This window comes from Cinclus cinclus, chromosome 13 (assembly GCF_963662255.1).
Source record: "Cinclus cinclus chromosome 13, bCinCin1.1, whole genome shotgun sequence".
Classification (NCBI taxonomy): Eukaryota; Metazoa; Chordata; class Aves; order Passeriformes; family Cinclidae; genus Cinclus; species Cinclus cinclus.
The window spans coordinates 20,403,959-20,419,473 of NC_085058.1; the positions used below are offsets into that span (position 1 = coordinate 20,403,959).

The following is a 15,515-nucleotide window of genomic DNA, read 5'->3' on the forward strand; positions in this document are numbered from 1 at the left end:
CTGCATTTCCAGGAAATTTGACTTGAGCCTTGCTCTGCTGGAGTCTTCAGTGGGAGCGATGAAATCATTCAGTGCTGTTTGAGTGCCCACCCTGCCTTCCTGAGGCTGCCTCAGCTCCTTCTGCTCCTCAGCTTCAGCCCTCGAGGCAAACCAGGACCCCGGGGGAGGAACTGAGCCTTCACCTGCTGGGAAAATAAATTTTCCTGTGATGGTTTGAGGTCCAGTGCACTGGGAGGAAGTTTTTAAATCACTTCGGTGCCTGTGTTAAAGGCAGTTTGGGGCAAATTTCAGACTCTACTGGTTTCATCAGTGCCAGAGAGGTCACAGCAAGGTGAGAGAGAAGGAGAGTTGGATTTACTGGTTGGAAGTACACAGATTTAGGGTGCAGCACACCTGTACCATCAACAGCAGGTTTGTGCTTCATTCTTTTCCAGGATTTTCTGCTCTTTCCTTTTCTTTGTCTCTTCAGGGAACTGACTGCCTAGAAGTGATCCCGCATTTCATAGTAGAACTGAGTTTATTTATTTAATTTCCCCCGAGTGTGAGGCTGCTCAGTGACACCCCACTTGCTACATGAGTAATGCCTTTGACTATTTGTGATTCCTCCACGTGCCAGAAGCTTCAGGGCTGATGTCACCTCCTTGCTGTGGTCCATTAAAATGAAACTTTGGTTGAAGTGAGCCTGAGGAATGAAGCAGCACAATATTCCAAACCAGCTGGGTTTGTTGTTTTCTTTTATCCCCCTTTCCCTTGCTGTGGCTGATTTGGCTTCGGTTTGGTGCAGATCTGCAGCCCGTGACCTACTGCGAGCCGGCCTTCTGGTGCTCCATATCCTACTACGAGCTCAACCAGAGGGTGGGAGAGACTTTCCACGCCTCGCAGCCCTCCATGACCGTGGATGGCTTCACTGACCCCTCCAACTCGGAGCGCTTCTGCCTGGGTTTGCTCTCCAACGTCAACCGGAACGCGGCCGTGGAGCTGACGAGGCGGCACATCGGTAACTCCTGCTGCCTCCTGGCCCTGGGCAACGGGGCACCCCGCAAAAACCCCTCCTCAAAAAACTCTGAATGAGCAGGTGTGGAACCCTGGGTGGGAGTATCCGTGGGTTCCAGCTGTCTGGTGTCCCACGCAACAGTGCTAATCGTGTTTTGTCACGTAATCGTAATACAAAAATGCACCAAGGAACGCCAAAATTGCTGCATGTCGTGGAATTTAAACCATTCCACACCCTCTGTGGATCTGGAGGGATGTCAGGGATAATTTTGTGTGTTCCTTTTCCCTCCTGCACTGCTTTATTTTCTGACTGACCTTTTATAAATGAGTTCCTTGATTGATTGTCATCTCAATTTGCGCTCTTCCTGCAAGGTCCCAGCCAATTTGCTTTCAGTTCATCCAGAATGAACCTGATTTTTGTCCTAAGTTTGCTCCCCTTTCCTGAGCAATAGGAGAACCCTCCCTCTTGCACAGGAGGATCTTTCCTCACTTGTTTTGAAGATTATTATACTCCAATCCCCAAAACACCCACCAAGATTCAGAAATCAGATTTTAAATGCAGCAGACTTCTTCTGCTCTGTGGAAGGATGAAAGCAACACATTCAGACAGGAATGTGAGACCACATCAAATGTTTATTTGAGCAACAAAATTTATCTTTTAACTTTGTTCCTTTATTAACTGGGATTTTTAATGATTTTTGTAAACACCTATGGGCAACGTATGACCTTGTACACAAAGTCATCCCCAGAAAAAGGCAAGGATTTGGAAGCGCTGTGGAATTTCGTTCTAAATCATTGAGTAAATCCCTAAACAGTTGTGACCAGCTGGGATGACTTTCAGAAGAAATGATGACTTTCATGTGTTAACTGATAGAAATAATGACTTTCATGTGTTAACTGATAGAACATTCATATGGAAAATAGCAGTGTGCTTTGTTTGGAGGGACCTGGCTGGGGCTGGAGGGACAATTCCAGCTGGAATTGGTGCTCCTGCCTCCCTGAGCTCACCTGGCCCGTGGAGCAGTTTATTGGAATATCCAGTGGGACAGAGTTTCCATCAGTGGTAGCTGAGCTCAGGGAGCTGCCCCAGCCCCTGGGACACTTTTCCAGCTGTTTCCCCCTCTGGTCCCCCCCCCTGAGGGCTGGCTGAGGGATCTCTCCCATCCCCTCTATCAGTTTTTCCTGGTGGTTCCCCACTGAGGGATCTCTCCCACCCCTTGTATCCCTTTTCCCCAATTTTTCTCCCCCAGAGGGATCCATGCCATCCCCTCTATCAATTTTTCCCTGTGTTTTTCCCCCGAGGGATCTCTCCCCATCCCACCCCATACCTCTTTTCCCCTCAGTTTCCCTCTGAGGGACCACTGCAGCCTGTTCCTCCTTTCCCTGCAGTGTTTCCCCCTGAGGTTTCCATCCCTGTCCCTGTATCAGTTTCCCCTCAGTTTCCCCCTGAGGTTTCCATCCCTGTCCCTGTATGAGTTTTATCCCTCAGTTTCCCCTGAGGTTTCCATCCCTGTCCCTGTATGAGTTTTATCCCTCAGTTTCCCCTGAGGTTTCCATCCCTGTCCCTGTATGAGTTTTATCCCTCAGTTTCCCCTGAGGTTTCCATCCCTGTCCCTGTATGAGTTTTATCCCTCAGTTTCCCCTGAGGTTTCCATCCCTGTCCCTGTATGAGTTTTATCCCTCAGTTTCCCCTGAGGTTTCCATCCCTCTCCCTGTATGAGTTTTATCCCTCAGTTTCCCCTGAGGTTTCCATCCCTGTCCCTGTATGAGTTTTATCCCTCAGTTTCCCCTGAGGTTTCCATCCCTCTCCCTGTATCAGTTTTCCCCTCAGTTTCCCCTGAGGTTTCCATCCCTGTCCCTGTATCAGTTTTCCCCTCAGTTCCCCCTGAGGTTTCCATCCCTGTCCCTGTATGAGTTTTATCCCTCAGTTTCCCCTGAGGTTTCCATCCCTGTCCCTGTATCAGTTTTCCCCTCAGTTTCCCCTGAGGTTTCCATCCCTGTCCCTGTATGAGTTTTATCCCTCAGTTTCCCCTGAGGTTTCCATCCCTGTCCCTGTATCAGTTTTCCCCTCAGTTCCCCCTGAGGTTTCCATCCCTGTCCCTGTATGAGTTTTATCCCTCAGTTTCCCCCTGAGGGACCCACCGCAGCCCGTTCCTCCTTTCCCCGCGGTGTTTCCCGCTGACCGCGGCTGTGTCGCAGGCCGCGGGGTGAGGCTGTACTACATCGGCGGGGAGGTGTTCGCAGAGTGCCTCAGCGACAGCGCCATCTTCGTGCAGTCCCCGAACTGCAACCAGCGCTACGGCTGGCACCCCGCCACGGTCTGCAAGATCCCGCCAGGTGAGGGACAGGGGACGGGGGTAGGGGACAGAGGACATGGGACACAAGGGACGGGACACGGGACATGGGCCACGGGATGCAGGCCACAGGGCAGGGGACACAGGACATGGGACACAGGGCACAGGACATGGGACACAGGGCAGGGGACACAGGGCAGGGGACACAGGGCAGGGGACAGGGGACACAGGGCACGGGACAGGGGACACAGGACAGGGGACACAGGGCACAGGACATGGGACACAGGGCACGGGACAGGGGACACAGGACACAGGACAGGGGACACAGGGCAGGGGACACAGGACATGGGACACAGGACAGGGGACGGGGGACACAGGGCACGGGACAGGGGACACAGGGCACAGGACACAGGGCACGGGACAGGGGACACAGGGCACAGGACATGGGACACAGGGCATGGGACAGGGGACACAGGGCACGGGACAGGGGACACAGGACAGGGGACACAGGGCACAGGACATGGGACACAGGGCATGGGACAGGGGACACAGGGCACAGGACACGGGGCAGGGGACACAGGGCATGGGACACAGGGCACAGGACACGGGACAGGGGACACAGGGCACGGGACAGGGGACACAGGGCACAGGACACGGGGCAGGGGACACAGGGCAGGGGACACAGGACATGGGACACAGGACAGGGGACACAGGACACAGGGCACAGGACAGGGGACACAGGGCAGGGGACACAGGACATGGGACACAGGACAGGGGACACAGGACACAGGGCACAGGACAGGGGACACAGGGCAGGGGACACAGGACATGGGACACAGGACACAGGACAGGGGACACAGGACACAGGGCACAGGGCAGGGGACACAGGGCAGGGGACACAGGACATGGGACACAGGACAGGGGACACAGGACACAGGGCACAGGACACGGGCCGGCCGCAGCTCCAGCTCCCAGGAAACGCTGCAGTGCCTTGCCTTGCTGCCACCTTTTTATCTTCTATATTTCTCCCAGTCAGGATTAAATGCTCCCCGGTATTTCTTGTTTAATCTTAGGTGTGTGGCAATTCTTATCTATGTTATAGTGAGTTCTTCAGCACTGCTAACAGGTTAAAAATGGAGGTGTATCTCTCTCTATAAAAGGACTTTTAAGGGTAAAGTGTCCAGTTAGGAATGGACACCTAAATTGTTTTTACTTTTAACCCAATAACCAGCCACGTGTGGCCCGCAATGTGAATTTTTCTGTCCAATCAAACAAAATCACCCAGCCCCATGAAGAAGGTAAAGAAGAAGGACTAAGCTTCCACCCTAAAACCTCCATCTTGCTTTGTATATTTTACATGTCCTAAAACCACAAATTTTAAGTTTTCCACCATGTGATATTACACACTTCTATTCAAACTACACACCAGTGATCCCAGTTCCATCATTCAATTTTGGAAGCTTTCTCCATGGCCTCAGGTCAAAAGCAGTGTTCTCCTGGGGCTCAGTGCCTGTCAGCACAGGAAGTCTCAAACTCTCAGTGGCCAGGGTTCCAACAGGCTGGAACATCTCCTTCCACACCTTCATGCTGCTCCGAGCCCCATCCTGCCCAGCCTGGAGCACTTCCAGGGATGGGGAGTCCACAAATTCACTAGGAAATCTATTTTATTCTTTTAGCAGCCGCTTGGCAAATTCCAGCAGGGCATTTCTGTAGCATAAGGGGTGGAAGTGCTGTTTGGAGGCTGCAATAGTTTCACTCTGTTCATCCAACAGAGCAGAATCTAAGCACAGCATAGACCAAAACCTGCCACTTGTTCCTTCAGTGTTTTATCAGTCCATTGTTGTGTTGTAATTGTCTCATAGGCACGTTGATAATTTTGTTTGTGCCTCTAAGTAATGGTAAGAAATTCCTCTTTAATTTAGATTCACCCATAACAGATTTAAATTGTTCCTTTTTTTCTGGTCTCTGGTAAAATCCTCTCCCTCCTCTGTATGAATTAATTTGTTCTAAAGAAATCACATTTGCAGAGACCTCATTGTTCTGGTTACAGTCTAAAGTTTTTGCTGGAAGATTACAAGATAATTTATTTCATCTAGCTGGAAAGAAAAGGCTTTTTTTGTTAGATAAATGCAAAATGCTGGTAAGAGAGGAGATGGTGTTTGAAATGGAATTTGGTTATTTAGCTAAGCTTACACAAGCTGTCTTATTTTACAGTTAAAAGCCTGTATATATTTAAAAACTGAACTTCTTTGTTTAGAAATACTTGAATTCTTTTCTTTTGAGTGGAGATCCATACGCTCCAAGCTCTGGCCCATCCTAATGGGTTTCCTTTCTCAGATGCAGCTGCCAGGGCTGCAAATTATGACTTAATTCTCCACCACATCACAGGAGTCCACCCTGGCTGGAGTCAACATCTGCAGACATGAAAAACCCACATTTCCGCTCGGGACCCAGCTCAGGCAGTTTTTGGATACCAGCTCTCCCCACTTTTGCCACAGCCTTTGGCCACCTCCTCTTCAAATCCTTGCTGGGTTTGAAGCAGTTTCTTCACTGCCTTGTTGGCGGGATCGTGTCACTCCTGCTCTTCCCCATGGAGAGATTTGCTCCCAAGTGCTCCCGAGGGCTGGGATCCAGCACTGGGATCCCCTCCTGGAGTTTATTCCTCCTTCCCTGAGCTTGGCCTGGCCCTGACACTTTCACCCCTCAAACTTCCCTTCAAGCTCCCTGAGACTGCAGCCCTTGGGCTCTTCCCTGTTTCCAGAAGTGGGCAGTGCTTCCTGCAGCTGCTGTGGTCACCCTTTGCTCCACACCAGAGGAGTCCAGCCCAGAAGAGGAGGCTCACAAGTGATTTTTAGCAAAACACAATTCATCCCACTCCAAATGTTTTTCAGCCTTGTCCCATGTGTAATCCCAAATGAGCCTTAGCTGAGTGCTTGCTTCCAGAGTTTAACTTGTTTATGGTTATCTGGGAGAAAGCAAACGTAGCAACACTTCTCAGAAGAGTGGGGCATTCTTTTATTTATCTAAACTATGAAGGATGCTATTGAATTTCACCTTTTTCCCCTAAGAACAGTTGAATAAGTTGTTCTCAGTTGTTTAACTAGGGCTAAACATCGGGGGAAAACCTTCAGTTTTAAAGGACAGTGTTTTGGCACGTGACAGTGAAACTGGAGAGAGGATTTTAGCAGGGGCAGCTCTGCCACCAGCCCTGGCAGCCTCTTTAACCCTCAGAGCTGCTTCCTGGTGTGTCAGAGTGGTTTCACTTCAGAACTTCCCCATTCTGTGACAGACTCTATGACAATCCAGCACCAGGGAGCTCCTGGTTTTGGCCTGTGCATTCCTCCCCTCCGGGCCCTGCAGGGATCTCTGCTGTTGAGTGTTCATCATGGTCAGGCTTTAAATTACAATAGGAAGGAAACAGTGTCCAGGGGAGAAGGAGGTTCCACTGGAGGATCCCGAGCCTGGTCTCTCCAGTCACATTCTGCTGGAGGGTTCCAGCATTCAGAGTTCTCTCCTTCTTCCTGGGAAAATGTGGCAGCCTTAGTTCCTGTCTCTGGGCTCTGAGGACGTGGGAAAGCAGCCTGGAGAGTTCCTCTGAAAAAACTAGAATTCTCAATGCCATCAAGCCAATGCCTTGTCCTTTCCCACAGGCTGCAACCTGAAGATTTTTAACAACCAGGAGTTCGCTGCCCTGCTGGCACAGTCGGTGAACCAGGGCTTCGAGGCCGTGTACCAGCTGACCCGCATGTGCACCATCCGCATGAGCTTCGTCAAGGGCTGGGGCGCCGAGTACAGGTGGGGATCAGCAGGGCTGTTCCTGTAGGGGTGTTCCTGCAGGGGTGTTCCTGCGGGGCTGTTCCTGCAGGGGTGTTCCTGCGGGGGTGTTCCTGCGGGGGTGTTCCTGCAGGGGTGTTCCTGCGGGGCTGTTCCTGCAGGGCTGTTCCTGCGGGGCTGTTCCTGTAAGGGTGTTCCTGCAGGGGTGTTCCTGTAAGGGTGTTCCTGCAGGGGTGTTCCTGCGGGGGTGTTCCTGCGGGGGTGTTCCTGCAGGGGTGTTCCTGCGGGGGTGTTCCTGCAGGGGTGTTCCTGCGGGGGTGTTCCTGCAGGGGTGTTCCTGCAGGGCTGGTCCTGCAGGGGTGTTCCTGCGGGGCTGTTCCTGCAGGGCTGTTCCTGCAGGGGTGTTCCTGCAGGGCTGGTCCTGCAGGGGTGTTCCTGCAGGGCTGTTCCTGCAGGGCTGTTCCTGCAGGGGTGTTCCTGCAGGGCTGGTCCTGCAGGGGTGTTCCTGCGGGGCTGTTCCTGCAGGGCTGTTCCTGCAGGGGTGTTCCTGCAGGGCTGGTCCTGCAGGGGTGTTCCTGCAGGGCTGTTCCTGCAGGGCTGTTCCTGCAGGGGTGTTCCTGTGGGGCTGTTCCTGCAGGGGTGTTCCTGCAGGGGTGTTCCTGCAGGGCTGTTCCTGCAGGGCTGGTCCTGCGGGGCTGGTCCTGCGGGGCTGTTCCTGCGGGGGTGTTCCTGCGGGGGTGTTCCTGCAGGGGTGTTCCTGCAGGGCTGTTCCTGCGGGGCTGTTCCTGCGGGGGTGTTCCTGCAGGGCTGTTCCTGCAGGGCTGTTCCTGCAGGGGTGTTCCTGCAGGGCTGTTCCTGCAGGGCTGTTCCTGCAGGGGTGTTCCTGCAGGGCTGTTCCTGCAGGGCTGCTCCTGCGGGGGTGTTCCTGTCGGGGTGTTCCTGTCAGGGTGTTCCTGCAGGGCTGTTCCTGCAGGGCTGTTCCTGCAGGGGTGTTCCTGCAGGGCTGTTCCTGCAGGGGCTGTTCCTGTAGGTTCTACTCCTGTAGGTTCTACTCCTGTAGGTTCTACTCCTGCAGGTTCTGCTTTTGCCACCCCTCTGCTCAGCTGGGAGAGCCCTCAGAAGTTCCCTGCCCTCTGGAAAGGGGAATCAGCCCAGTGTCTGTTCAGGAACACGGATGGGTTGTGGCTCTTGGGAGTGGGCTGTTCTGGTCCCTTTGTGGGATACACCTGAATTCCACATGTGGTAGGAACCAAGAGCTTTAGCTGGGGCTCACAGGTAAATCAACGTGGTTCCATGTAGGAAATATGGAATTTTTTTATGGAATTGTTTCTTAAAATTAGATGTGTGTTGGATAGTTTGAGTCTGTGAAGACAGATTATAGAATCCTGGAATGGTTTGGGTCGGAAAAGACCTTAAAGCCCATTCAGTGCCACCCCTGCCATGGGCAGGGACACCTCCCACTGTCCCAGGTTGCTCCAGCATGGCCTGGGACATTTCCAGGGACCCAGGGACATCCCCAGCTGCTCTGGGCACCATGTGCCAGGGCCTCCCCACTCTCACAGGAATTCCTTCCCAATATCCCATCTAACCCTGTCAGTGGGAAGCCATTCCCTGTGTCCTGTCCCTCCATCCCTTGTGGAAGTACAGTGTGAGTGTGAGTGTTTCCCATAGATTGGATTTAATGCTTCTTTCATCAGGGACTAATGGGATTAAAATAAAAACAGATTGGCTTGAAAAATTTCTATTTAAAAAATCATGAGAGTTTCTGCAGAATTATAGGTAAATATTATAGTAAAAATTATATTTAAATCTCCTAATCCTTTCCTTAGGGCTTGCCATAGGGCAAGTGAGAATGTGGGAGCAGCAGGATCACTTTTTTTCCCAGTGAATACTGAGGCTAAAATGGAGATGCAGGAGGTCTGGTGTGTGGGATGGATGATGTGGTTACTCTGACCCCACAAGGACACTGGAGATGCTGTGGGAACAGAGTATTCCACAGTTCTGCTCTGTCACCCCACTGGTGAGCAAACACCCGAGGGACAGTAATCAGGGTTGGATGGCACAAGCAGGGGAAATGAAATGCAGTGGCAAATGGGTGTTGTTTTCTGAGAGGGAAAGCTGGGGAGGATTTAAGCCCAGAATGATGTGGCAATATTTGACTGTGCACCCTTTAAAGCTGCGGCCTTGCTCAGAGCTCTGTGGGGCCGCTGCCATTCCGGGGCTGTGCAGGACAGGGAGATCCCTCAGGACCAGCTGGAGCCCAGGCCCTGCACGTTGCTCTGCCACTCTCTTCATTTCTCCAGATGTTTGGAGTCCATTTTGTTTTGAAATCGTCCCGAGCTCGAGCCAGAGCAGCTCAGGGCTGGCTCCCAGCCAGGCCCTAATGAGCTCCAGGCCAGCGTGACTTACGGAAAGTCAAGGATCCCCGTGGAGGCACCGGGAACCCGCGCTCACACCGGAGCTGCTCCCCCCACCCTGCCTTTCCTTGCACAGAATTCTCCCTCTGGTTCAGAGATGGAGATGTTCCTGTGGGAGCATCCAGAGTGCCGTTCCCTGATTCCTGCTTCACCCTTGGGCAGTCTGAATGGGGGTATTTAGTGCTCCTCTGTTCCAGGGATTTGGTGCAGGGAAGGGGGAGAAGCCAGTTCCATGAGTAGCCTGTGATGGAGAGGGACAGGGATGGGGTGGGAGCTCAGGGCAGCCCCCCAAGCACGGGGTCCCCTTTTCACCACTGGTTTGTCCCTGGGTCCCACAGATTTCAGGTTCTTCCTCCCACCACCAGATTCCAAGGACAGCTTCTGTGGGGAATGGGGGTGTAAACCAAGGCTGTTTCCAGGTTGGTTTTCCTGCCTTGTAATCTCCCTCCTCCACAGCAGCTGTCCCTGCCTGGAACCAGACCTCAGCCATGTCTTGGTCTCCCTTTCCTTCTTTTCCTCCCCATCTCTCTGTGCTTTGCCATCTGGAGATACCTGTGGGGTCTGGGCTCAGGGAGAGTGCCAGGAGGGGAACAGGGATTTGTGTAGGGGAAAGTCAGAGCAGGTGAGCTCTGGCCCAGTAGGGCCCATGGATGCAGGAAGGAATTTTGGGGTGAGCTCTTCCCAGCACTTCCACATTCTACAAAAATCCAAGGATACAATAAAAAGTGAATATCCTTGGCTTGTATAGGAAAACTGAGCATACACAGGGAAACTGAACATCCTTGGTGAACACAGACCTTGCTGTCTAACTAGGAAAGGTCTGCAAGGGAAAAATGGCTTTTACTTAGATCAACACCTTCCTTTCCCTTCAGAGAATCAGCTTCCTATTCCCAGGAATCTGAGCAGCAGATAGCAAATTGTTCCTGTGGGATCATAACCAATATGAAGGGACAAGGTGGGTTTTGAAAAGGAATCAGCAGTGCAGACCAGAGGCTGTTCCAGAGGAGTGACATTCCTTTGGCCAGGATGCTTGTGGAACGCTCAGGAGCTGGGAAACCTTTTCCATGTGTGAATTCTGTGGGTCACATGGGTATTGTGTGCTCTCTCCCCCTGGCAGGAGGCAGACTGTGACCAGCACTCCCTGCTGGATTGAGCTGCACCTCAACGGGCCCTTGCAGTGGCTGGACAAGGTCCTCACACAGATGGGCTCCCCCAGCATCCGCTGCTCCAGCGTCTCCTAAGGAAACTCCTCCTGGGAGCCCGTGGGGGGAACAAAGACTCTGGAAAACCCTTAGCAAAGGCATAGTAAACAACTCCCCAGTTACTCAAGCAATGAGAAAAAAATCTGCTTCGAAAATGAAAAAGAGGAGGGTTTTCTTTGTTTTGTTGTTGTTTTTAAATACCCATTTAAGCCACTTCCACTGAAACTGTTGGCACTTTGGTTGGGATGCTCCAGGGCCGCTGCAGTTGGACTTTGGAGCAGGAGTTGGTGAGGATGAAGAGCTGGACTTGTTTCAGTGGAGAGCAGGCAAAGCCAGCCTGGCTCTGGGCTATGTGAGCACTCAGGAGCCATCCCAGCTCCAAGGAAACTTCCCCTTCCCTCACACAACTCCAGGCTCCTGCAGCATCCCAGAAACACCAGAGCTCGTGGGATTCCAGAATGGGAACACCAGAGCTTGTGGGATTCCAGAATGGGAACACCAGACCCATAGAGCTCCAGGGTGGGAACACCAGAGCCCATAGAGCTCCAGGATGGGAACACCAGAGCCCATAGAAGTCCAGGATGGCTCCTGCTCGTGCATTCCTTCACCACCCAGCTGATCCACAGGGGCACTGCAGCAGCAGGGGGGAAGGGGGCTTTTCAAACACCCAGAAGAATGAATTCCCCCAGGAATGTTCTGAAAAGGAAGGAATTTCCCACACTGGACTTCAGCAAGGAAGCAGAGCCTTGCCTGGTGCCCGAGGGATGATTCCCTCATGGATCAGCCTTGGAACCAGGAGCAAGAGGCCCAGTTTGAGGCTCTTCCTGCTGTTGCTGCAGCGGTTTTTGGCTGGAGCTGCTCGCAGAGGGACGATTGTCCCGTGGGGAGCCCTGCCTGGAGCAGTTCAGGCTCTGGTCTCAGCAGTCTCTGCATTAACTCCAGCAGCTCTGGGCTGGCTTCTCCCAGTCTCTGCCTCTCCCCGTGCCCAGGTGGAGCAGGGATGGAATGTGCAGGCCTGGCTGTGGAGCACCCCTGAGGGAATCCTGTGCTGTCACGTGCAGCAGCCAGGACATCTCAGACACAACCAGCCCTCTGTGTGAAACTTGTTCCAGCTGATGGAAATGCTCTAAGATGTGTTTTTGCCTGGAGAAATGGGGAGAGTGTGTATTTACTTGTATTATAAAATGTTCATTTTAAACATACATGCTCCAGACTGTTTAATATTTTTTATCCCTGCAGCAACTGTCGTGGCAAACAAATTCCACAACTGGAAAAAAACCTTTAGCACTTGTTTTTATGGTTCACATTTGCCAAATAAGTCTCATAATTTTGTCAGTGCTGTCCAATTATCCGTTTCTTTATATCTGCAGTGAATATCTTATGCATTTGTGCCAAAATATTAGAGGGGGAGGGGAGAAAGTGATAATCAGTTTCCTATGGAAATCTTTTTTTTTTTCCTTGTTTTTTTTTACTTATGAAAGACAAACTAGCTGGATGTGGCTGTGGGAAGGACTGACTGGGATGGACTTGAGGATGGTTTTGATAAAGCTTTAGTCCTGCAAACCTCTGTGGGAGTACCCTGATCCATTGGGGGAACTGTTTGGATCAAACACCCACCAGGAATTTCCATGCACCTCCTTTTCCAAGCGCTCCTTCCTCTGAGACCTCTGCCAACCTCTCCTGGTTTGCCAGACCCCAGCACTCCTGGAGCTGAGGGGACCAGATGCCACCAGAACAGATCCCAGAGGCCACTGCTGCTGCTTGAAATGCAGAGGAAGGGATGGTTTGGGGAGTTTCCTTCCAGAAAGAAGGAATTTTCTTGTTTGAAATCTGAAATGCAGATGCCAAGGAGGACTCTGAGTGGTGGATGTGCTCCTGGTGACACAGGACTTTGGGATTTCCTCTGCCTGAGTCTGGACTGGAGCTGTTCTGTTCAGGGTGTTTGGTTTGTGTAATTTTACAGCGTGTCTGATCTGAGTTACACTTCTGACTGCACAGAGTGGGGCAAGAAGAGATCTGTATAAAATAGGATTTTTTTGGGCCATTTACAAATCAGGTCTGTTGTCACCATGGGTTGGCTCAGCACTGGTTCAAACAGAGGTTTCTAATGTGGCTGCAAAGAAAAATCTATCCTGGATTTTGTAGAAATGTTTGACTTTTGGCTGTTTAAATGAGGGGAAAGTCTGCTCTGTAAAATGGCCCTGGATTTCCTCTATGAGTGTCTTATTTGCTTATTTTGGTGACAAATGTTGTTGTTGTCCTCGTAATCACAGAGGAAATTGGACTCTGGTTCCTCCCGCATTAACCATAAAAATGACATCTGAAATTCCAGAGGCAGGGATTACAGGTGATGGTGTGAGCAGAAACCCAGCCTGATCCAGAGGCCACAAGTGGGAACTAATCCCAACTTTAATATAAATTTGCACACGGAGTCACCTCCTCAGCCAACCTGGATTTCTGCTGGGAACCAGAGCTACAGCTCCTTGCTAAAGGATAATTAATTGCTGACCATTATTAATTGAGGCCTTTTGAAACCCAGGGTTCAGATGATGCATAAAAACTTGGGTTAATCTCCCCTCATCATCCCTTAAGTAAAATGACTTCCAGTGGAAAATGTGAGCTGGCCCAGCAGTGCAGTGAGATAAAGGGGAGATTATCTCCACTCCAGCATTAATTTCCTCTCTCCCCTTTGTTTGCTGCTCACTGATGCACAAAAGCTCTGTGGGTTCTGGAGTCACCTTGGGAAGGGCAGCAGAGTCCTGGGCCCTGGACAAGGGAGGGGATGAGCCCAGGGATGTTCTGCCCACGCTGCCCTGGGTGCTCACAGCTGCAGTGCCTGCAGTGGAACTGAGTTCTGCTCCTGTGGCCACCAAGGACAGGGAGCAGGCACTGGGCTGGGATTGCTGGAGCAGCAGGGCCCTGAGGGCACAGGAGGCTTTGTCAGTTTTCTCCTAGAATTTGATGAAAGCAGCTTTGCTGTGGAGCTCAAAGGGATGGGAGCAGCCATGCCCTGGCTCGGATTGCAGCTCCAGGCTGGAATATCCTCTCATTTCATGGCAGGCTGAGCTCCTTCCACCAGGATTTCAGCCATTTTTGTTCCTCCAGAGTCAGTAGCAGGAGCTTTGACTGTTCCCTTGGTGTGGCTGCACACCAGGGCCCTGCGCTTTCCCAGGCTGTGGTGATCTGTTTATTGTTAATGCATTGAACTGCAGGTTGCATTTTGTGTTAAGCTTGTCTTAGGAGTAATCCAGTGCTGTCCATCTGATTTAATCTCCAGCAGAGTGCATATGCACAAAGATGGAGAAATCCCATGATAAGGCATTTCCCTGGAGCTCTGGCTGCCCCTGCGTGCCGGGAAAAGGCTGAGGGAGCCCCTGAGTTACTCCCAGTTTCCTCCCCCTTGGATCAGCACCCTGCAGGATCCTCTGTGGGTGAAGGATGTTCAGGACTCATCTCAAGCAGCAAGTGGTGACGCCTGTGCCGTGAGCTGCTTCCCAGCTGGAAAAGCAGGAAGAACCCAGCCCAGGGAAGGACTTCAGCCACATCACACAGCATCCAGGAGCTGCCCTGCTTCTCTGGGGCACTGGAGAGGCGGGAGGATGGAATTCCTTGGCTGTGCTAAACTGGGCTGAGAGCCAGGCCCTCTCTAGTGGTGGGGTGTGGTTGAGAAGTTCAACGTTTGTTACTTTGTACCTGCTTTTGTGTTGATGTGTCTTTCTACAGTATTCAGATGAATCCAATGTTTAATTTTTAGCAGAAGGGGCAAAAGTTTTAAATCTTCCATCTGCTCCATACTGATGATTGCTGGAAATGAGGAGTTTGTGATGTGAGAGCAGAGCTGAGCACAAAGTCCCCCGAGCCCTCAGGAGCTGCGGTGCTGCTGCACCAAACTGGGGTCCCAGACGAGCCCTTTGTGCTCCTCGGGGCTTGGTGAGGCTTGAAAAACCAAAACCTGTTCCTGCAGCTCTCCGTGGGTCATCTTCTGCTCCTCCTAGAACTGCCTGGGTCATCTTCTGCCCCTCCTAGAACTGCCTGGGTCATCTTCTGCCTCTCCTAGAACTGCCTGGGTCATCTTCTGCCCCTTCTAGAACTGCCTGGGTCATCTTCTGCTCCTCCTAGAACTGCCTGGGTCATCTTCTGCCCCTTCTAGAACTGCCTGGGTCATCTTCTGCCTCTCCTAGAACTGCCTGGGTCATCTTCTGCCCCCTTGAGCCGAGGTGGGCTCCTCATGGTGGCTGCAGTCTGTGCTGGGACACCCAGCTCTGTCCCTGGATGGATCCACAGGAGCTGTTGGAATTCTGGGTTTGCAGTTCCTCTCTGCCCCGGTTGTCCATCCCTGCCCAGCTGTGCCTCCTCCTGCTTTCCCCTGCGGCATTACTGCGTTTGTTACTCGAGGCCTGTCCCATGTACTCCCTCCCCTATCCATGTGGAATTGTAAGGTCTGTTTTTGACGTTTTAATAAACTTTGATTTGAAAACTGGGGCTCGTGAGCAAATCAGGCTGTAGGAGGAATGTAATTAAGGACACAGATTGACAGTTTGGGGTGTTGCCATGGCAGTCCATGGGGACACAGCAGCATCCTTAGGTTGGTGCAGTGAAGGTCCTTCCCAGTAAAGCACTCAAAGGCTCAGTGACAGGTAAGACCCTCGTTCTGTTTACAGCTGGGACAGTTTGGTCCAAGAATTTAAAGCCAAATATATTAAAAATAATTTTTAAAATGCATTAAGTTCTTTCATCTAATGGGACTCAAGGGTGAGTAGAAATGGAGTTCTGTGCTCCAAGGATTTACTGTCCAGTTGCTGTGGAAGTCAGACACAGCTGGAATTCCACCACAG

At 51.7% G+C, this 15,515-nt stretch overlaps 1 protein-coding gene across 3 annotated transcripts in view; it reads left to right on the forward strand.

Moving 5' to 3' along the window:
- Positions 1–10,719, forward strand: part of SMAD3 (SMAD family member 3) — a 68,621-nt gene extending 57,902 nt beyond the window's left edge. For 2 of the 3 annotated variants that reach the window (XM_062501208.1, XM_062501209.1), the window contains 4 exons: positions 785–997; positions 3,193–3,330; positions 6,938–7,082; positions 10,596–10,719. In XM_062501208.1, the coding sequence (XP_062357192.1) occupies positions 785–997; positions 3,193–3,330; positions 6,938–7,082; positions 10,596–10,719 (620 nt within the window). The remainder of the gene's footprint in view (positions 1–784; positions 998–3,192; positions 3,331–6,937; positions 7,083–10,595) is intronic. The other variant, XM_062501210.1, reaches the window with a different exon arrangement.
- Positions 10,720–15,515: the final 4,796 nt, after the last annotated feature.